Here is a 22,234-nt window from a genome sequence, read left to right as displayed (position 1 = left end):
CGTTACACGGTTTTCCTATGGTCGCTTTTGGATTTACCACACCTGTATATGAGAAAAAAACAAAATTTCTATTTCGTTCAGTTAACATGTAACAGAAAAGGAACGTCAATTATTACGTCACTGCTCTGGGATGGACTTTAGGTACTACTAAATCTACAGTATGATCAAAACACCAAGTTTCCTTATATACATATATTTAATAAATAAATAAATTCGATTTCAATAAAGACATATGTTGCTGCTATAAAGTACTAGAAATTCGAATATATTGCACCACAATAAGGCACATTTTTCTAGTCTAGTAACACAGAAATGTACATTAACTATATTGTAACCTGTAAGGCACTTTTATATTCTTATCGTATCAACAACTCTACCAGTCTACAAAAACTATAATTCTAGCAATATTTGGCAAAAACTTTTTGGATTACCTGAACCCTGTACATAATACTTCTTTGGTTTCTCATATTGTCAAAAATCCTCACACTGTATAAAGTCATTCAACATTTTATCTGGGAGTAAAATCATAACCATTTTGATGAGTCCCTGTAAGAGTAGCGCTTCGGAAACTTCCATTATTTGAATAAAATCCTTGATATCCCCCATACACCCCGCGACTAAAATTCGGACTTCGCATTCCCTTATCGTTACTATACACGGTGTTGTAGTTGTGTAGAATATTGTGGGGATGATACACAGGTCCGTAATTGCATATTTCAGCCGAATAGGGCTGGGCTATCGTATTCAGTCCGGCGCTGAGTATGTTGGACTGAAGTAGGGATGAGGCAGTAGTTTGATTGGTGGTTTGGTAGCGATTCTGGAATATCATGGAAGTGTGCGGATTGTGTAGGGAGTCAGGTTGATGGTGCGCTTGCGCTGATGTGTCTATTGACTCGTCATCTGAAACAAAAATGCACAGAAAATAAATCAGTACGGTTCTGTAAAGAGCCGTAATTAAAATTATAAACAAATCTCTTAAGTCGGAGGCATTTGTGTTTACGAATTGGGCACATGTAAAATAAAATAACTAAAACCAAACTGTAAACACTGATTCGGTTATTACGCTTCTGGGAGCAGTAAAAAAGCCGCGCCCTGACGGAGAGTTAGTTTAAATGTCAGTTACTTAACTGTCGATTTTGACAAGTTAATTTGAAGATTGGACGGGACCGGTTTGATTTCAAAGTTTGTTTATACGTTTGTAATTGCCCGTCGGAGTTTTACGAGATTCCTCTGGTTGCCGTTTTCCGAGTGATGCAGTTAAACTTGTTGTAAACAAGCGTTAATATGCGGCAAACGGAGGGAGGAGTTATTTTTTTAAATTGACTGGCATTCTTACAAACCTTGACCGGTAGAAATACAAATTAGGAAAACAACAATAATTTTCATATTCCTTTGATGAACAATAAAAACTATTTTTTTCTCGAAAACAAAACATTATCCCGCTGTGTTTACACGAAAACCGCTCTGAACGCGATGGAAATTGGCTACTCTTAATGAAATAATTACGTTTCGATTTGTACACAAGACGGAATTTACGATTTGAAACGTTTCCGATTGGGCTTTCCGTCGAACTTTTCGAGCTCTTTGAACGATATTTCGGGTAATTTACGAAGCTTAGGCAATAACACACATGGCGTTGTCTGTTGTAAACATATGCAACAGTGAAATTATAGAGTTTCTATGCTGTGTCCAGGTTAGAACTTTGTTGCTCAATGACCGTACCGTTCAGGCAACTGTCAAAGGACGGAAAAAGTTTTTAGGTTAGGTCCTTCAGTCCTGCTGCGCTAGCTAGAGTTACGACATCCTTTTTTATCACTGTTGTGTAGTAAAGGATAGATTGATTTATTTTCAAGTGTAGTTTGAAAATACGTTTTTGTTGTCATTTTTTATGGTGTTTACTGTTTATTAACTTTTGGTTTTTTTTTTAAAGTTGTTTTAGCATTTATCGGTTGTTTCTTTGCGGCAAAGCTTCCAACGCGTGTTAATTAAAACATAAACTACAATCAGCTACCACGGTAAGAATCATTATTGTGTTAGGTTTTCCATCCTGCTAAAAATGAATTTATAACCTTACTTTTTCAAATTTAAGATTTAGGCTGAATTTCTTGTTTTCATCATTTTTTAACGTTATAATACCAATAAAAACTAAATAGACTTTCATTTTCTTGAAATCTATTTGCTCCCTGCCGTAATTTGCCCTAAATCTTAACCTGATTTATTATGAACCTAGGGCCTAGTGGATATCAGGTTTAGTGCTTCATTAATAGTTTCTACAGTTATAACACTATCTGTTAATAACCATATCCCATCAGTTATCTGAGGAACAAAAAGATTGAAGAAGAGGGCTAAGAAGATAAAAGAAAAACATTAACACAATCAAATCATTCTGATGCTAATATTTTTGTTCTAGGTATCTGGACAGTTAAATGAACTCCCTCAACCTCAAATAAAAACAATCACCAACAATTCAAAAAAAATGGTTTTAACTCGATACTAGGATGGTAAGTATATGTCATAAGATAATAAAGACTTAGTGGTATTTAGAAATCTTACCTTTGGTTCCACAACTGTTAGGTGTTGATCTTGACGTTGTTCTTTGCCGTTGTTGATTGGACGGGCTAGGAACATCAGCAGAGCTGAAATGAAAACAAAAAAATACATTTTTTTGAAGAGTTAATAAACATCTAAATCCCTGATTATTTAGTCAAACGGATCTAATTGTGTGACAGAAAATTGCCTTCTTAATTCGAGGAATACGACCCCTTAATTGCAAAAGCCCGACACCGGGTCGTAAAACGGGACCGTAAACTTCGCCGGGTTTCCCAATATTTTCAGTTAATTTGATAATAAACACTCCAGAAAGTGAATTCGTTGTGACAAATTTAAGCGGGGACGTCGTCTTAAATCTGGCGGAAGCCGCGGTGAATAAGAATTGTGGAAAACAGGCCACGGTACGAACGATATTTCTGGATAATTTAGGATTGCCGCCCCTGTTCCTCAATTTTTTTTTCACCGCACTGCTTCTATTGTCTGGTGACTTGAGTAATTACCAGTTTTTTGTTGTTAAAAACAGTATATTTTTCTGTTTGGTGTTAAGTTTTCTTTTTATATTAAAACTCGGTCTATTTTAGTACCTGCCAAGCGAGACCGAATTAATAACCCTCAAGTATTCAGTCGCATCCATCTTTTTGTGACGCGCGGCGTCTCCCTTACAAATAGTTTCCTTCTCCCAGGCGTTTATTACAGCATTTTTCGAATAATGTTTTGTCCTAATTGTCACTGATTAGATATATGACTGGATATTAGCCCACACTAATTCCTTTTCATTTTGCTTTTGTCGAAAATTTCTCAGAATTTTATTTCAGTCTATCAAACGTGGTAAATAGGATTATTATAATTACAATGTCTTTCATTAATAAAATATTATATTGTCTGCGTATTTGGTACATTATTGATACTATAACTGGTCAATCTTGTTTTTCAGGTTTGCGATCAAGTTAAAAAAGCATTTGCAAGTACAGAGCGAACACAGTTCCGACTGAAGAAAACGATTTACAACCAACCAACCTTTTATCAGTGCCAATCATGGTAAGTACTATTATCTCTACAATTTCTTTATCAGCGAACGACCTCCAAACACCAACAAATGACGTTACTATTGTCGTTTTTTAGATTCATAACGCAAGGGCACCACAATTTAATTCATAACTCCGAGAGACGGGGGGGAACTTCGAACAGTCAGCTCGATTTAATACCGTTTTCAGTTTGGGATTCGTACTTTCACCGACAACGTTGTTATGTCGACTACTACTTGATTTTAGTGTGTGTGTGCGTGACGTGGTACCAACAACAAATTGCAACTAAAATTCCTTATACAATAATGGCGAATAGTAGCGAAGTTGTTGCAGGGATTGAAGGGGGAGCCTCCAACTCCACTGCAGTCCTCATGAATCCTCAAGGAGAAATTATTGCGGTTGCAAAAGGTTCGGGTACTAATCATCACCTGATCGGCATGGAAGAATGCCGCAAGAAGATTGCGGAACTTATTAATGAGGCGAAACAGAAAGCTGGGATTCCTTTGGATACCCCAATCGGAGCTATTGGTTTGTCTTTAAGCGGTTGCGAACTGGAAGAATCCAATCAAGAGCTGTTGAAAGGGCTGATTGAAAACTATCCCAAGTTAGCACTTCAGTACGCCGTAGGCTCGGACACTGAAGGTTCCATAGCAACCTTAAGCAAAGTGGGTGGTGTCGTTTGCATTGCAGGAACCGGTTCGAACACTCTGTTGATCAACCCTGATGGGGAAAAAATTCAATGCGGCGGTTGGGGTTATTTATTGGGCGACGAGGGTAGTGCCTGGCATATCAGTTTCAGAGCAGTCAAGTATTGTTTCAATCACTTGGATAAATTTGAAGAACCTCCCCATCCCACAGACAAAGTATGGGATTTGATTAAAGACTTCTTCAAAATTCAATCTCAAGCCGATATATTGGACTCTTTCTACGTGAATTTCAACAAGTCTCAAATAGCTTTGTTGTGCCGAAGTCTCAGTGATCTAGCTAGAACGCAGGGCGATCCACTGGCCAGCCACCTTTTCAAAGAAGCGGGAATTCATCTAGCTAGGAGCATATCAGCAGTGGTCAACAAGGCGGCCAAAGAACTCACCGACAGAGATGGAGGCCTGCACGTGATTTGCGTGGGTTCAGTGTGGTTGAGTTGGGACCTCTTACAATCCGGATTTAGTTCCTATTTACGAGAAAACACCACGATCGAAAAGCTGACTTTGCTGAGACTCAAAACGGAGTTGGGAGTGGGGGCTGCTTTGATGGCCGCTGATAGGCTTAATTTACGATTGGACAGGGATTATTCCAAGAACTTTGATGTGTTTGCTGTGTTTGATAGGGCGGAGAAAATAGATAGAACTTAGAGAGAACCCTAATTTTTTATACAACACGATGGAATATTATTATTTAATAAGTTTGTAGTTGTTGTTATTACCCCTTTCCCATTTTAGTTCTTAGAAGGAATGAAGTTGTTGAGGAATGAAAAAAGAACATATATGTGGAACTTTGTTTGCGAATTTGGTTTGCCATAAATAGATCATTATATAGACGGTTCTGATTGATATGCGATACTCTCAATTTTGAAACAACCTGAAGTGTTTTATATGATTAATCATTAGGTGTAAAGTGGATAATTCAAACGATAAGTTTTGTAATAACCTCTGATTACGTTTGCGATTCTAGGATCAGTTTGATAAGCTAATGAATGATGGTTAGGACGAGCCTATATTACTAAAATTGTAGACTTAAGTTTAGATTCTAAAAAAAACTTTTCCCTACTTCAGTTGAAGTATACTTTAAATATCTTCATTCACAAAATCTAAAAAAATATTACAATGGAAACAATATTTAGAAGGAAATTAATAAGTAAGTACACCAGTATTTCTCAAACATAATTAAGAATAATAATGTCATACTATAATAAGATGACAAATGGACGTCCCTGACCAACAATTTAAATAATTCCAACTCACACTCTTATTGGATTAGTACTACTTAAACGGGTATTCAGGTCAATTCGTATCATGTCGTCCAGTGAATTTATAGGAGGAATCGAAGGTGGAGCAACTAACTCTTTTGCCGTTCTAATAAATCCCCAAGGTAAAGTGATTGCAACTGCTCAAGGACCTAATACTGCCTATCCATTAATTGGTATGGACCAGTGTAGAGCAAACATCGCAAATCTGATTAACACCGTTAAATCTAGAGCTCTTATACCTTTAGATATTCCATTAAAAGCTGTTGGATTATCATTGAGTGGATGTGAAAGAGACGAATCCAATATGGAACTAATTCATGGTCTACTAAAGCAGTACCCCAAGCTGGCGCTTAAGTTTGCTATAGGTTCAGATAGTGAAGGATCCATCGCTGCCGTAAGCAATAAAGGAGGTGTCGTCTGCATATCAGGAACTGGGTCAAATACCCTACTGATCAATGGTGGAGGTGAAAAGTTTCAGTGCGGAGGATGGGGTCATTTGCTAGGAGACGAAGCCAGCGCCTGGGGAATCAGTTTGAGAGCTGTTAAAATTTGTCTTGACGATTTGGACGGTTTCAAAGCACCTTATCCTACAAGTGGAGTTTGGAGGGTGATTAAGAGGTTTTTTAAACTGCAAACACGACAAGACGTTTTAGATTTGTTTTACACCAACTTTGATAAGTCACAGATAGCGTTGTTGTGCTGTAAGTTAGCTGATTTAGCTAGAAACGAGGAAGATTCTCTAGCTAAATACTTATTTCAACAGGCTGGAGCTCAGTTAGGACGATCGATTTTAGCTGTAGCTACCAGAGCTTCAGTGGAATCAATTGATGTGGTTTGTGTAGGTTCATTGTGGTTGAGTTGGGACTTATTGCAGCCTGGATTTAGTGCCTGTGTACACAAATCTTCCCAATTGAAGCAACTAACTTTACTGCAACTAACAGTTGATAAAGGTGTTGGGGGTGCTTTAATGGCTGCTGACCAGTTTGGTCTAAGATTGGATAGAGAGTATTCCAAAAATTTTACCGTTTTTAAACGGTATGAACTTCACGAATTATGATTCCAAGTTGTAATTTCCAGCCTGTATAGAAACGATTTTAGCGAACATAAATAGAGAATGTAAAGTGATGTTTTGAAACGCTAAGCTGTATATTTTATCGACTTAATTATGTTAATAAATTCGATAAAATTATATATACTATTCCGTTAATAAACTTCGGGAGTTCAAATTTACATTTGGCGTATATTTTTCGGATCGCATATATCTGAAAACTAATCGGTTCTAGGCCGTTTCAAAATTCCGGACCGATTTTAAACTGCCGTTCCACGACGATTGATTTTATTTATTTTATCGTTTTTCCTTTCGTAAACGATGGGGAATTTATTGATAACGGTAGGCTCTTTGAAATGTTCTTGATTGAAAACAGATTACGGGATTCTATCGGCAGCGACCGCCTTCTTTTCATAAACTATTTGTTTTGTTTCAGTTGTGAATTAGTTTCATTATTGTTTTCTGATGAAGTTTTTATTTAGAATTTTTGTCCTGGAAGGTCCACATGTGCAGTATTTGCGTAACTACTCAGCAGCGTTTGAAATGTGTGATTGGTCAAGAAAAATCAATAAATTTAAATTGGGACAAAGTTGCGCAATTTGGAATTAAATAAAAACTGAAAAGTTCGGATTATTTTGGGTCAAATCCGACAAAATACGAAATGTTGGGGTGTCTAACACGATTTTTTTTATTTTATCTTTAAGAACATCAAAAAAGTAATACACGTTTTTTTTTTGACAATGCTCAGAGATTTAATAGATTTGAAACAAATTCAGCAAACAAAAAAAAGCTTATACAGTTAATTTCAATGAAATAACCGAGAGTAAGAGGAAGTTTGCTTTTAAAGTTTAAGTTATAGAATAATTTTGATAACTAACGTAAACAAATAATTACTCTTTTTTGATGCTTTTGGCAACATTGTAAAGCACTTTTCGAGGTGACGTCACAAACGTCAAACGTAAGTCAGCCATATTGCCGGGGGGGCATACTGACCCACTAGCTAAATGTAAACCATAGAAATTTTCGATTGAGTTCAGAAGATTGTAAAAAAATGCCGTCGTTTTGTTGTCGTGCGTTGTGGAAATAGAGCAGAAAGGGATAAAGTTCGATTTTTCAAGATTTCCAAAGCGTTGAAGAACCGGGGAGAACAACTAAACGCCTTGTCAAAAGAACGTCGACTTAAATGGGTTGCCGCTTCAAAACGTGGGGATTTAAGTAAAACCTTCCTTAATAATGCACGAATTTGTGCAAATCACTATCCCAGGTATCTATTATTTGTCAGTAGTACAGCATATAACAAAGTATGGTTAAATAAAATATTGTTTTAATTTTAGTGTATTGTGTCAGTTTTGTTTGGTTTTTTTAGGCAAACCAGCTAAATTGGAAGATAAGGACAATCCTGACTGGGTTCCTTCTGTAAATATGGGATATATATTATTACCAAAACCCAAATCAAAAAATTATACATTGCAAGAAAAACTAAAATCGTCTGGCTTGTCAGAAGAGTCATTTAAAGATAATGATTCAAAAACATATTTTACAGGCTTTCCAAAAGCACAGATGATGTTTTTAGTTTTTAACAGTGTCTCTCCCTACATATCAACTAAATGTACTCTGCTTCCTTTTAAACAGTTTATTAAACACCAGGAGATCACAAATAACAATGAAAATCCATACAGCAAAATTCAGTTGTCTGCCCCCCCGGCAATATGGCTGCCGTCGAAAGCCAGTGTCAAAACCAGGTGACTCAAAATGATCTATTCGTTTTTCATTTAGTGTATGTGTATTCTTTTCTATCAAACGTCAGTGAAACGGTATAGAAATACTCAATGAGTAAAAAGAACAAGTATCAGGAGGTAACAATAATACAAATTATAACCCGTTTGTGCATTAAGGGAGGGGGACGGAAGTTGATTGCGCATTCGCCTACTGCGCAGTTGAATTGACGCAGTCATTGAAAGTTTGGAGTTTCAAACCCGCAAAAATTTGTTGTTTGTATTTGTTGTAGTATAGTGTTAGTTTGTTTTGTTTGTTTGTGGTTCTTTAACAGTTGAGTTTTACAAATTTAAATTAAGTTGTACAGTGGACAAGATTAAATTTAGATCTGATAGTGCCAACCGGAAGTTGACGGCCGCCATATTACTCCCCCCGCCTCCCCCTTGTTTCTGTCCCCCTCTTTGATTGCTATTGCTCGTTCCTGCTATGTTTACATTTTTTTTATTCATTGGAAATACTCTAGTTTTGAATCTAACTCTACAAAAATCGACAATTCTCTGTTACGTATTTGACACGTACTCACGTGACATCATGATCATTTTCAAATCTGTAATCATGTGATACGCTATCAAGTGACGTCACGGTGACCGTCGGGACCTTTTAGTCGATTGTTGTTATTTTTATTGAACTCTTTTGACTTTTTCTTGATTTATTTGACAAAATTTTTCTTCTCTACATCGTGGCAAGATCCTGAATGAGATACAACGTATTTTTAATAAATCTTTTAATTTTAATAAATTCTGAGGTAAAATATTAAAAATAAAACTAAAATAACAAAAATTGTATTTTTATAAAGATGAGTGTCTTGGACATTGATTAGAGCAGAGTGCTCTCCGCGTATCTGATAATCGGTCACATGATCATTACGTTGCAAATGCAAATAGTATCACGTGGTTAAGTGCCATTTGACCTTTATCTCAAGAAATGAAACTTACAAAAAAAATTAAAATCAATTTTTTTGTGTGATTTTGGAAGTGTTCGGAATTTTAAAGGCAGATCAAGATTTCAGTGATGGGCCTGGAAAAACGGACACCCTGTATATCCATACTAAAAAGTATAGTTTTGAAAATTTGATTTGGACTCCGTTCGTTTTGAGGCTCCACAGAGAATATCGACGTCACGATGATGTAATGTGACAGTTGACCAAAATATTGTTTTATTAACTTACGTCATCGCGACGTCCAATTTGCTCGGCAGGCTCTGTGGAGCGGCCATAATGGTGCTCTGTCACCTGTCACCATAGCAATCATGGCGTCCCCTGCTATCAGTCTGTTTTAGACAATAAATTGACAGGAGAAAACAATCGGTAGGTAAACAGGAAACCATCGGGTCTCTGCGTAAATATAAAAAAGACAAGCGATTAATTAGTTCCACGGTGGTGGTGTTTTGATTTCGTGGATCGCCCTAAAATAATCAAAACTCGGTCCAAATATTTGCCGCCCATAAATCTGGCCAGATCTCGAAAATCCTATTAAGAATATGAAGTGTTTATTTTGATTCCGGTCGACTTTTTAAATTTCGCTCCGTTCCGCCGCGCTATTTCGGTTCAAGACCAATAAACACATCACTAAGGAGCGATTTTTAAATAAATATAAATTGTCCAGATCTCCGAGATCTTACGGGATGATTACGTTTATGTTTTTGTTTTATTTTGATTTAATTGTATCGACTTCTATCAATGGGCCTATCCCACATATCATAAATTTTTGTTTTAATGACTGGAATCGAAAGAATAGGATCAAAAAACTAATTTTTCATATTCTTGAAGAAAAAATTATGGTCGTAAATGTTCCTACATTAGTTTGAATTTGTCCATTAAATTTAAAAGATCTGTTTTGGCGCGCATGTGACGTACGTAATTCTGGGCGATTTTATTGGCTGTTGCACGCCAACTGTTTCACTTCTTGTCGCTGATTGGTTGATAGTGTAGTACGTCACCGGCGGCGGGCGTTTAAAACATGAGATTAATGTAGTTTTTATCATCATTTTTTTTCTATTTAGACTTAATATTTTTGAAAACAAAAAAATACGGGTATAATATTTTCAATCCGTCTTTGTAGTTATGAAATAAAAAAAAATTGTGGGACAGGCCCATTTAACGAACACAGTATGGCAATAAGCTTGAGGTAGGGAGGGGTCCTGACAAACGACTTGATTTTTTTTCGATAGTTTTACACACTTACCCGTCATCTGGATCGCAGTCTCTAAAACCCTTAGCAAATGGATTACTCGCTATTTTTAGCTGGGTTATCTGAAAAATAACGATAGAGCCAATTAGAAATTTAAAATTAACGAGCTGCCAGAGTGTGTGCTTATTTGATAAGAGTTTTTATAGTTGAGATAGGGGGAGACTTACCCTGTGGTTTTGGTAGGCAGTCACCGCAGTGAAGGACGTTTCAGGAAATACGAAAGTCTTAAAGTTGTCATTGCAGGTTTCTTCGTTTTGCGCGTTTTTCGGTGGTAGATAAACCACATGAAACCTCGGCTGGTATCGGTGCATTGAGTTTAAAATTATCTGAATTGAAATATGCTTAATAACTAACTTTGTCACAAAGTGGTGTAACCTACATGTCCGTTATCGTCCAACTGGTTATTAGTCAACTTAAGTTTATCAAACGACACTGTTTGTTTCATCCACTGGGCCCCAGTGGCGGGGCTGTCGGGGTGGACGTGGATTCTGGGCGGTGACACTGGATCTGCTTTGCCCGCCACAACCCAACTAGAACTGCAATATTCAAATTAATTAACAGGATAAAAGAAATGGGTCATTCAACTAATTCACCTGTGAAAAGCGTATCGATATCTTTTATCATCTACAGGGACAAAGTCCATCATTAGCATATATTCGGAATGCAAGTCAAGGCCACAAAGCTTCACCTGGAAAGTGGGAAACATTCGACGTCCAGCCTTGGTCACTATCATTTCCGTGCCGAGGGCATAAAACTCATCCCAAAGATGTTTCATTTCCAAAATGGCGCTACAGTTTGCCAAAGCCGGCGATATTGATGTTGTTATGTTACTGGAAATCAAACTAAAATTAATCTAATGACTGTGACCATTTACGTTCATTTGACTTATTAATAGTTATTTAACCAACGAGTGTATTAATGAAAGTGATTAATAATCGAAATGGTTTAACGCGTGAACGCAGTGAAAAAACTAGTTGTCAGTTGTATACGCAACACGGCAAACCGAAATCACAGGCACCTTTGACAATGACAGTGACAGTTAGTTCTGTCGGAAACGACGGATGGTGAACTAACCTAGTGGTTTTAAAATACGTCTATTTCCGTCTGTCTAATTCAGTTACAAAAAAGATAATAATAATAATAATAATTCATTTATTTCATCAATTAAGCATGAACACTAAGAACATACAACTGTTGAAAACGTCAAAAAAATAATTAAAAATACAATACATAAGACGGGCATACAATATTTTATAAAAATTCTTGAATTGAATAGTATGCCCTACCAGTCAAAAAGCGCTTTATACTAGATTTAAAACTATATAAATTAGGCGAGGCTCTAATGGAGTCCGAAAGGATATTATAGAATTTGCAAGCGTTGAAGAAAATATTTTTTTGGTAGAGAGCAGTACGATGTGAACCGGGCACCAACAAATTTCTGCCACGAGTGTTGTGCTCATGGGATCCGCGATATGCCTCAAACATTGTTTTATTTTTATAAACAAAAACACAGGCCTCATAAATGTAGATACTAGCTAAGGGAAGAATTTTATGTTGTTTGAAGATTTCTCTACAAGACTGACGTGGGCCTAAGCCCATGAGTATTCTGATGGCATACTTTTGTAACAAAAATACTCGTTGCACATGAGCACTAAGTCCCCAATTTAAAATTCCATAACGCAAATGGGAATGGGAATGGAAGGATAGAACTACTATGAGTGTATATTTGGTTGCCTATGATAAAATCGTGCATTAAAGTAAAACAATTGAAAAATCATGCATTAATGGGACTCAAATTGAACATTATCCATAAATTTGTAATTTTCTGAGCGTCAAAATGGTTTGATATAAAATGTTACTCACTTGTGATTTTTATTATGCGTGTTATTTCTATTGTTGTTTTCTGGACGTTCATTTTCTTGTTCCAAAGATAGAGCGTCGGCTTGGTCCAGTGGCGAATAGGCTTTTCTGTCTTTTCCAGCACTTTGCAGACATGCTAAAAAACCATTTAGATTGTCAGGATTTTATTTATTAATAATAATTACAACAAAAAGCTTGACTAAAATTGTTAAAAATATTTTATTACACTTACTCATCAGTGAACACCATGAGAAATTAAAGTATCTGCACACACTTAATTTCCCAGATACACTGAGATCAAATTTGATATTACATTACTTGTATATTTTTCTTATATAGAAATCAAAGCATTTGCTAGCATACATACCTATATGATGACATTCATTATGACACTAATTCTATATAACCTCTCATTACGCAACTAAAAAGATGGAGTGTAAAAAAGTCAAGTTCTGCCTAGTTTGTCAACTGTCAAAAAAAATCACTTAACGCAACATCAATTAAGCTGAAACTGCTCTACTTCTGTCAAAAAACAATCTTAAAAATTTGCTTAAAGCTTAAAACAACTGGAATTAATCAACTAATTAATTAATTTGTTGTTTAACTTAGCTTAACTGTCAACATTTTACGGGAAAAAACAGTTTAACCTAACCTAACTCTCAAAAAACGGTCAAAAAATGAAAAAGACAGTTGAATCTAATCTAATACAGTGTTGTCGTGTTGCTTGAATATCTCCCAAACCGGTGGAAGGAAATTTATGAAAAAATACTATTTGACCTTCAAGGTCATGGCTACGTTGACCCAAAAAAACAAGGTCGTAACGAAGAAACTGACAGTTGGACGCCATTTTGGATTTTGCATTATTCCACAAAGTGTCTAGTTGGCTAAGAGCGCCATTGTGTTTGAATATTTCCTGAACCAAAAAATCAAGGTTGTAACTTCAAAATGGCTGGTTTGACAGTCCGTCAAACGTGGCAACAACTTGATTTTATATACTTACATCGTGCAGTTCCGTTTCTCTGAAACTAATCATCAAACGATTGTAGTATTTTGTTCGACAGCTGTCAACTGTCAATTTTGTGAATTCCGGTGCGTTTAAATGCCAAACAGTGGGAATTCCGTGTTATTTTCTATTGAGACTTGTATATCAGCAGACTGTCAAGTAGGCCATGACAAGTTTAATCGAATGACGTAATAATATACAGGGTGCTTCAATCAAAATAGTGCATATTTTGAAATTTTCCATCATACTGTACATCATTTAGGAACACTCTGTATAGTCAAATGACAGGGTGTGATTTATGATGATACAGGGTGGTTTCATACACACTATTGGTATTACATTCCATTAGTTTTTCGCCATCTTTTTACAACATAACCGTCTGTGTACGCCACTGATTTACAGCTAATAATCATTGATGCAATAATTTTTGCGAGACATGTGAAAAAGACTCAAAAGTAACATGTGTCAGTCTTTAACATCGTTTAACTTTATTCACGATTTTTTGGAAAAGTTATTTTGACAGTTTAGATATTGAAAATCAATTGAACTGAATGTGACAGCTTTCAATTTAACAGTGCATAACTCGGTTATTTTGACAGATACGTCAAAATGACAAATAAACAGTTTTGTAGAGCAGATTTCAAGCTTTCCGAAATGAAGAAGAAAAAAATGTCCAAAAATCGGGTGGTAGTGGTACAAATAACGCTGCTAGAGGGCGTCAAATTTGCTCGTACATTTTTAGGAAAAATCTCAAATTTGAACAGGTTGTCACCTCGCTTCAACCGGCTGTAACTCGGTTATTATGACAGACACGTCAAAATGACAAATACACAGTTTTGTAGAGCAGATTTCAAGCTTTCCGAAAATGTCCAAAAATCGGGTGGTAGTGGTACAAATAACGCCGCTAGAGGGCGTCAAAGTTGCTCGTACATTTTTAGCAAAAAATCTCAAATTTGAACAGGTTGTCACCTCGCTTCAACCGGCTGTAACTCGGTTATTATGACAGATACTTCAAAAGGACAAATAAACATTTTTGTAGAGCAGATTTCAAGCTTTCCGAAAATGTCCAAAAATCGGGTGGTAGTGGTACAAATAACGCCGCTAGAGGGCGACAAAGTTGCTGGTACATTTTACAGGGGAGACCCTTTAGGACTTTAGGGCAAAAGCATCCTACTAATGCAAACTGGTAGAGAATAAAATTCCAATTTTTTGGCAAGGTTTTTACGTCAATTAAACATTAAACATTTGAAGGCACTGAATGCGAAATTCTTAGCAATTCTGGCGTCAGCAGCAGAATGCCCTAATTTGAGGTTAGTGACATAATGGTGGCAGTTAGAGCAAAACCGACATTAAATTCGTGTTCTCCAGGTTAAATTTAGTGGAAAAAGTCACTTTGACAGGCTAAAATCCAATATGGCCGCGGTCAGTATAGTAGGCCCAGAAAGCTTCGTTTTAAGCAAAATTTTGATGCACTTTTTCAAAAAATCGTAAAATTTTGCGTAATTTTTGTCAAGATTATTGATTTCGAGGGATCTTATTAATTTGCGATGCTTTGTAATAATAATAATGAGATACCTAAACTTAAAACATGTTTTCCAAAATTGTATACTTTCCAAATTTAGTTTTCTTTAAAATCCAATTTTAACGTGTGTTCCAGTTCATCCGCGTCATTTTTATCGCCCATAAATTTATTTCTCGCATGGAATAAATCAAAGTAACCGCTACAAATAGGCATATATGCTTAACTAATGAGACCGCTTGATTTACGTTTCTTGCAAAAGAAGCATCGACTGGGTTTAACGCGTCGAGACGCCGCCGACGCCTTCCATTCCCAATTAGTTCCAAATTAGCCCAATTTCCAAAAAAAAAAAAAACCATACCTTCAATTTGCTTCATGGGTGTCACACCGGTATGTCCGTATGTCCAATTGTCGTTTGCCCCGTAGCTAAACTGCGAATGATACGTCACTGACGTGTTGTCTAAAGGCGCGATTACACTACCGTCTTTTGGACCGAATTGCTGTTGATGATGCATTATTGTTCAACACTAAACACAACACTAGTCCTGATTTTCTTGGCGTTTCAATCCTGCAACAAAACAAACGTTATGAAACCAACTTTACATAAAAAAAAAGTGTTATATTGTTGGGATAGGACCTTAACTCTCCAAGTTTCCATCGTCAGTCAACCTGACCGATTAATTTATAAGTTTATTAGCGTAGTCGAGCGCTGACAATGATAAGTTCCATGTCGGCCGTATCCATTATAAATTCCGTATCATTTCCAAGGGTGACGATATGTGAAAATTAACATGGCGATGAAAGGCGACTGTTCGCGTTTGCTTTGAAAATATTTAATCAACTATGCGGCTTTCCCGCTTTTCTGATTCACTTATTTCCCAGCTGATTTATGCGGATATTCAACTGTTGAGGAAAATGTTTTGGTTTGAATTTAGACCGTGCAGAGATGTTGTATTTTAGTGAGAGAAAAGTGCATTATTCGGTTAGCCAGCTGTAGATGCTGATCACAGCAGTGTTTGTAATTTGTGATTGGTCAAGAAAAAGCAGCAAGCTGAAAGCTGCTTTCCTTGACCAATCAGAACCTATAGAATCCACTGTGATGTGATTTACGCAAAAGCTGCACATGTCGAAAAAAATGTATGACGTAAAAAGTTGGTTATCTGAATTTCAGCCAAAAATATTTTATTTTGGTCAGAGAATATCCCTGTTTCAGTCGACATTACAACTCTAAAACACTCTGTATAATTGGTTAGGTTAAACATCTAGGTTAGGTAGTGAAATACTGTTTTTCTTTCAGGCTTTGCTACTTTAAACTAAATTAATCGAAAAAAATATTTGGAATTTATACACAAGTTGTTGATCAATTTTGTTGATTTTCTCTATCTCTATTTTACTTCAAAATTTGCAAATTATTGAAAATGTACAGGAAATTCATTTTTTAGTGGTCGTCGTGTTCCTTTTTTTTATCCAGAGTATCTCATACATAGTATGATGCTAAACTTTCAGGTAGTGATGGGTAAATTACCAGTAAATGACAAATATACTGTGTTTCTGACAGTTCAAAGTTTCTCCTGGACTGCACCAAGTTTCGTAGTGTTTTTTTATGTTATTGGGTAGGAAATTTAATGAGGATTTCAAAAATTTGCTTAAAACTGCTATTTTCTCACTCCAAGTGGGTTTGCCACGCAATTTGGTCTCTGACTGTCAAACTCAAAAGTTGCAAAAATCAGGGTTGAGAAAAGTTTTCTTGCAGCATTCGATACAAGACAATGGTCACGTGACTGCCTAGCTAAATTATCCTCCAAAAACCACGTGATATTTCTTACTAACGTCGAAACAATTTTGTCACACTGAAATGTACTTTTCCAATTTTATTTAAATTCACGCCCATTATTACTTTCAGAACACATTCGTTTCTATGCTACAGATGTTGAAATTTCAGGAAAAAAAGGGTGGATGTCAAGAAAATTACATGAAAAATGTATCTTCGAAATAAGATTGGAACTTACAAAATGTGTTACTTCTTTGTGCTAATAATATAACAAGTTGTTTGGTCAGGAATTTCTGTATCAAATCACTCAAAATCTCCTGATTTGTTTTTGTATCTATTTAAAAAGTAATTTTGCTAAATTTCTACACCCTGTAAATCCCAGAAATAACGCTTGGGATTGATGATTGGATGATTGGTTTGACGTCTTCTGTAACTTTTTGTTTTTCGGTATATGTATAATATTTATAGGATCCCCTGTATATGTAATATTAAAACTAAAAGTACAAAGTTTTACAATCACAATTTTTGTTACAACCAGTTACCAAAAGTGTAATTTTTGCACGACGAGCAAAGTTTTTTCAATTTTATTCCATATACGAGTTTCTGTTATTTTTCGTAATTTAACTTACTTATCTATTTGCGGTTTCGTACACCCTGTATTGGTTAATATAACTTTGAAAATGATACTTGGATATTAGTCAAGTAGTCGTTTGAACTCTGGATATTCCCAAATAAGTTTAAATCTTCCAAAAACGAGGACAGTTTAGTTGTACAGGGTGTATACATTTTTTTTGTTAGGATTTCAGGATATCTCAGTTATTGTTACGGTGCTCTATTTATGTCAAACGAACCTTGGTAATGTCGAACACACGGTGTTTCCATCTTGGTTCCGCAGATCCGACAAACCCTGACCAGAAATCTTATTTTAACAAATTTTTTAATTTAAATTTTAGTTTTAGACATCAAATGTAACGCTAATAGTGTGCAAGTGACAAAACTTGAGAAAACAGTCACGTGATTAAATATGTAATTTTGACTAAAATAACAATTCGGTCATGTGACCGACAACTGTTAAAGACATTGTATGATCTCGTGACCATATAACTTATATTTTAATATTTCTTGAATTTCTGTCTCAATTGCAAAAAGTGTCAGAATGAAAACTAGGGTACTTTAACTTAAATAACATAACTGAGATGACCATGCAGTCCTAACAAAAAATTAACCCTGTACAAACTTTGAAAACGTGTGTATTTTAAAATACTTGTCAAAATTCTTTTAATATAACTTTGTCGTCATCTACGGGAGAGTGAAATGTAAATTCTGAGAAAGAAAAATGTGTTATTAAATTTATACAAAATTCAATTTTTGAAGAATTAATTACAATTTTTTGATTCGAATTTGCTGTTCTAGATGTCGCATCTATTTCGATCAATAGTATTGAAAAACAGATCATCAAATCAAACATCACTGATATGAAAGTTCTTGGAAATCACAATAAAATAATCCATGACTTTAACTTACATTTCCTTACATTACTCTAACGGGTTAAATTGATTTTAAACCTGGATCATTAATTTGAAAGTTTAGGCAAATAGTCCGTCACTCAAACTTTGCGGTACCATCCATAACTCAAACATAACGAATATTTACGTACCTTTCGAAAAGCCCACCACGTTCCTAAATCATCGAAACTATTAATAATAATAATATATTTTACGAATGCATCGCCGCGAAAAACTAATCACCCGGTTGACATCGGCTTTTCGTTACGCCAACCGAAAAGTACGACTTTTCCGCACGCCCTCGGATCGAACAGGAAAAACGTCGATTTTCGCGGCCTGCCCGATTTTAATGAACTATGTTGATGGACTGAAAGTTTTCACACATGTTGTCAACGTAAGCCATGACAGTGTCTTGAATCTTCCAGGTTTTTGGAGGGAAGGTACTATACGACCACCCCCCCCCCCCCACTCGTTCCTTGTTCTCCCTTTTAAGTGACGGGTGCGAGAAGGATGCGGTACCAAAGTCGCTCAAGTAGGCGTAGCCCAAGCCGTTTCAGTGTATTTTCAGCTGAAAAGTACAGTCCGGGATTTGTCGGGAGGCTGGCCTGGACCAGTCCCTGGCTTTTGCAGGTAAGGGATTTTGAGATTTTGCCAGCCGCAGCATTGTTGTAGGGTCGTTAGTGATGAAATTCGCGGAATTTTATTGTCCCGAGGTGTGATGTAATTGTTTGGATGGTGATATAGGTCGTACCTGTTGTGAACCTTTGTTTGCCTCACCTGGATTCTTGATTCGGTTTGTTGGAATAGCGTTACTGAATTGAAATTTTTCTATCTGAGCAGCTTCGTTTTGAAGAAAATTAGTTACCAGGTTAACTTACTTTTCAGTTAAAACTCTTTAGACAAAATTTAAAACCAATCAATTTTTGTCATTATAGTTTGAACATTGGTAGGTTACCTAATGAAATCACAGTCTAACTGTGAGATATGAAATAAACCAATCACAGATAATTTTAAGCGTGAAACAGTCCAATTAAACCTAATCTTGACTGTTAAAGAAAATTATCCTTCTGGGTGTCATCTTCACTGTCAGTTGGCATCAAAACATTGATTTGACGTCACTATGATGTAATTAGACAAAACAATTTTTGACCAAATGTCAAATTACGTCATCGTGACGTCAAATTCGTATTTCATGCTCGATGAAGTGACAAAATGAACGTGACCTGAGTCGCTTTCCGATGTCTCAATTGGAGCACTCCCGAGTTACTCCATAGTACTTGAGTTTGACTTTTCCTTCACCTCCTGGAGCACTCACTTGATGCGTTATGCTCCTAGAGAGTAAAGCTGGATTCATAGTTCTAATTCCGCAAGAAGTAAGCGGCATGCAGCAAGCAGTAGTAGTAAGAAGTAGCCGCTCCGCAAATGTTTCAATTCATAGTTCGACGCTTTGACGTTAGTAAACTGACAGACTACAGATTATTTGACAGTTTATTTTTTTGTTTACAATATAAATTTGGTTAGAATTTTTTATTTCTATTCTATTCATTGAATGTTTGCTGAATTTTACGGAAAATGGATTTTGTCGATGACTATTTTATAGCAGCTGCAAGTAATCAAAGTGAAAACCAGAAAAGATCGGATACTTGACAAATGACAATTTGAAAACCCACGAATGGGTGAAACCGGCAGCCGACGATGCACGAAGCAGTAAGAAGCAAGGTAAGAAATGAAAATTTGTATATTGTTTATTTTTAATTCGGTTTACTGCTTACTTCTTACTTCTTGCGGATTTCAAAGTATGAATTCAGCTTAAGTGCTGTGTTCGGGTGTCAGAGATTTTAGGCACTTAATACTCAGTGTGCGGACTGGTGTGGAGCACTTCTCGTGCGTATTACTCTGCACCCGAAAGCGACTCTGTATTGTGGCTTAAATAAAACTGTAAACTGTCAATTAATATAGAAAAGTATCTATTTCATTATATGAGAAAGAAAATCGGACAAACTTACACATTTATAAACGGTTTAATTAACTCAAAACGTCAGTTTGAAAGTTGATCAGCTGTCACACGATGACATTCCGTGGCAACCTTGACTTTTTGGCTCCAGCGCCTACTATACGTGAAGACTGATTAAACAAGGGCAGCATTCGTTTTCACGCTCTAGAAGGAATATGACGTCACAATGACGTAATTTGGCAAAACCATAATTCTGTCAAATTACGTCATTGTGTTCGCTCCATGGAGCGTGAAAACGAATGCGGCCATGGAAACGTTCTAAAAATCAAAGGCGGATTGCATCGACGTATTTAAAGTTGAGTTTAAAGGACAGCTTGATAAGTTGTTTAGACTGTGTTATTTTGTAACTAATCTGTCACATTCAATCCTAAAAAAATACTACCCAATGAGCCAAAACTCGCCTCTCTAGCTCTTCATTTTACCGAGATACTGAATCTCAAAAAGTAGTTAAAAAAGACCTCTAATACCCACTCTTTCTTTAAATTTTTTTGTACTTAAAATTGACTTGGAAATGTCGGGGAAACACGCGTTATTGCTTCTTAGGCTAAGTTGTGATTTAACTGTGACATTTTGCACATGATCTGTCACAGTCAAATCACAACTCAGCTTAGGTGGAGCCTAGGGTACCTTTAAATACGTCACTGCAATCCACCATTAGTTTTTGTGTGATATTTGATAAGTAAATTCAATTAATCGTAGAAAAAATCGACTGTAATGCTAGATTTTCGGTGTTGTAAAAAATGTATTTTACATAGTTGCCATCGTTTCGAATAACTATAAAACACTTTTTGTTCTTTTGTGAGTGTCAATTAAGACAAAAGACGCATAGAATACTAAGATTGGCAACACTTATTATAATGCTACTACCAATTTAACACTTAAAATGCAATTTTGTGATTTTTTGCTCTTAAATCAGTACTTCCAGATTAGATAACCCATAATCTGAAAAATTCAAAATTACGCATAGACAACCTGGTAAGAAGAGAAAACCATATTCGAAATCAATGAGTTAAACAAAGATGGCAACATATTGTGTTAGTCTGTCAAAATGAATATGATTTAATTCATAGTTGGTCACATGACCACTTTATCAAAAAGTTTGTTTTGTATCTTGAGACTAACATTCATTTGACTGTCATACTTTAAGCCTGTATTAAGTGTAGTCCAGACTGTGACTTTTTCCATCTGTATTTTCACAGTCTGAACCAAACTTAATTTAAGCTTGGCTTAAAGTAGGACGATGCAAATGGGAATAACTGTCCAATTACGTCACATCCGTTTAAGCAGACTGACTTAGGAAGTTTGTCGCCATTTTTATCCGGCTCAATGATTTCTCGCTTCTTCACTGGTTTCCTATGATAGTGAGTGTGTGAGTAATTGAATAACTTTTTTCTTTATAACTAAACTAAAACTAGCTAAAATTTCAGTAATATTACTCATTTTAATTCATAAAAGTTTCGAAGTTTTAATTTTTTTTTCTAAACTTTTGACATATAAAAATAGTGCTTTCTACAAGGTTCCTGACTCATTTCACTGAATTTACTGTTTTGCTGTATTATAGCTTTTGTGAGGAGATTATTTATTATCATTAAATTATGATCACAAGCTCTGTGTTTCTTACCGTACAGATTTTTTTTAATTTTATCTTGATAAATCACTATGCATAACAGAATATTATTCTACTCTACAATGACTCTACTACCTTCGTTAGGAAAGATATAACTGTCAGAATTCAGAAATCTTCAACCGCAATAACGTATCGTAAAACATTTTTCATTTGTACGTAAATGACACTCTTCATTCAGATTTTTGTTGCATTTTTCATCCTCGCAAATTAGCTGCAATTATTCCAGGATTTCCGACCGAATTCGTTCAATTCAGGTGAAGCGTTGCAGAGCGCACTTACACTAAACCTGTCAACGCACAAATGCGACAGAATCTGTGACAATTTTCTAAAATTAGACAAAACGTTCGACATTTTTTCGGATATTTTTAAATAAAACTCCTT

At 35.9% G+C, this 22,234-nt stretch overlaps 2 protein-coding genes and 1 pseudogene across 3 annotated transcripts; 2 read left to right on the top strand and 1 right to left on the bottom strand.

The window, feature by feature from the left end:
• Nucleotides 1–177: 177 nt before the first annotated feature.
• Nucleotides 178–18,615, bottom strand: org-1 (T-box transcription factor 1). 2 transcript variants are annotated; one of them, XM_081975734.1, is made up of 9 exons: nt 18,365–18,615; nt 15,298–15,504; nt 12,418–12,550; nt 11,148–11,396; nt 10,934–11,090; nt 10,722–10,880; nt 10,549–10,616; nt 2,554–2,636; nt 178–900 (listed from the first exon to the last, which is right to left on the bottom strand). In XM_081975734.1, the coding sequence occupies exons 2-9, from the start codon at nt 15,449–15,451 to the stop codon at nt 509–511; spliced, it is 1,395 nt and encodes a 464-aa protein (XP_081831860.1). In that variant the 5' UTR covers nt 15,452–15,504; nt 18,365–18,615; the 3' UTR covers nt 178–508. The 2 variants fall into 2 exon arrangements, with proteins under 2 accessions (XP_081831860.1, XP_081831861.1); XM_081975735.1 differs by having other exon boundaries at nt 11,148–11,384; nt 18,365–18,613.
• On the top strand, nt 1,861–4,980 carry LOC145726576 (N-acetyl-D-glucosamine kinase-like). The gene is made up of 4 exons (XM_081975737.1): nt 1,861–2,015; nt 2,411–2,501; nt 3,485–3,588; nt 3,673–4,980. The coding sequence occupies exon 4, from the start codon at nt 3,881–3,883 to the stop codon at nt 4,925–4,927; it is 1,047 nt and encodes a 348-aa protein (XP_081831863.1). The 5' UTR covers nt 1,861–2,015; nt 2,411–2,501; nt 3,485–3,588; nt 3,673–3,880; the 3' UTR covers nt 4,928–4,980.
• Nucleotides 5,117–6,771, top strand: LOC145726577 (N-acetyl-D-glucosamine kinase pseudogene; annotated as a pseudogene).
• Nucleotides 18,616–22,234: the final 3,619 nt, after the last annotated feature.

The sequence above is a fragment of the Ips typographus genome, linkage group LG3 (genome assembly GCF_016097725.1).
Source record: "Ips typographus isolate SLU linkage group LG3, UJ_Ityp_2.0, whole genome shotgun sequence".
In the NCBI taxonomy this organism is placed as follows: domain Eukaryota; kingdom Metazoa; phylum Arthropoda; class Insecta; order Coleoptera; family Curculionidae; genus Ips; species Ips typographus.
The sequence above is the reverse complement of the archived record's forward strand: the minus strand, read 5'-3'. Positions and strand labels throughout refer to the sequence as shown.

Coding starts and splice junctions, on each gene's coding strand:
- LOC145726576 (XM_081975737.1), top strand. CDS start 3,881: ATGGCGAATAGTAGCGAAGTTGTTGCAGGGATTGAAGGGGGAGCCTCC.
- org-1 (XM_081975734.1), bottom strand. CDS start 15,451: ATGCATCATCAACAGCAATTCGGTCCAAAAGACGGTAGTGTAATCGCG. Junction 10,881..10,933: donor AGTTGGACGATAACGGACAT/GTAGGTTACACC, acceptor ATTTCAATTCAG/ATAATTTTAAACTCAATGCA. Junction 901..2,553: donor TAACAGTTGTGGAACCAAAG/GTAAGATTTCTA, acceptor TTTTTGTTTCAG/ATGACGAGTCAATAGACACA.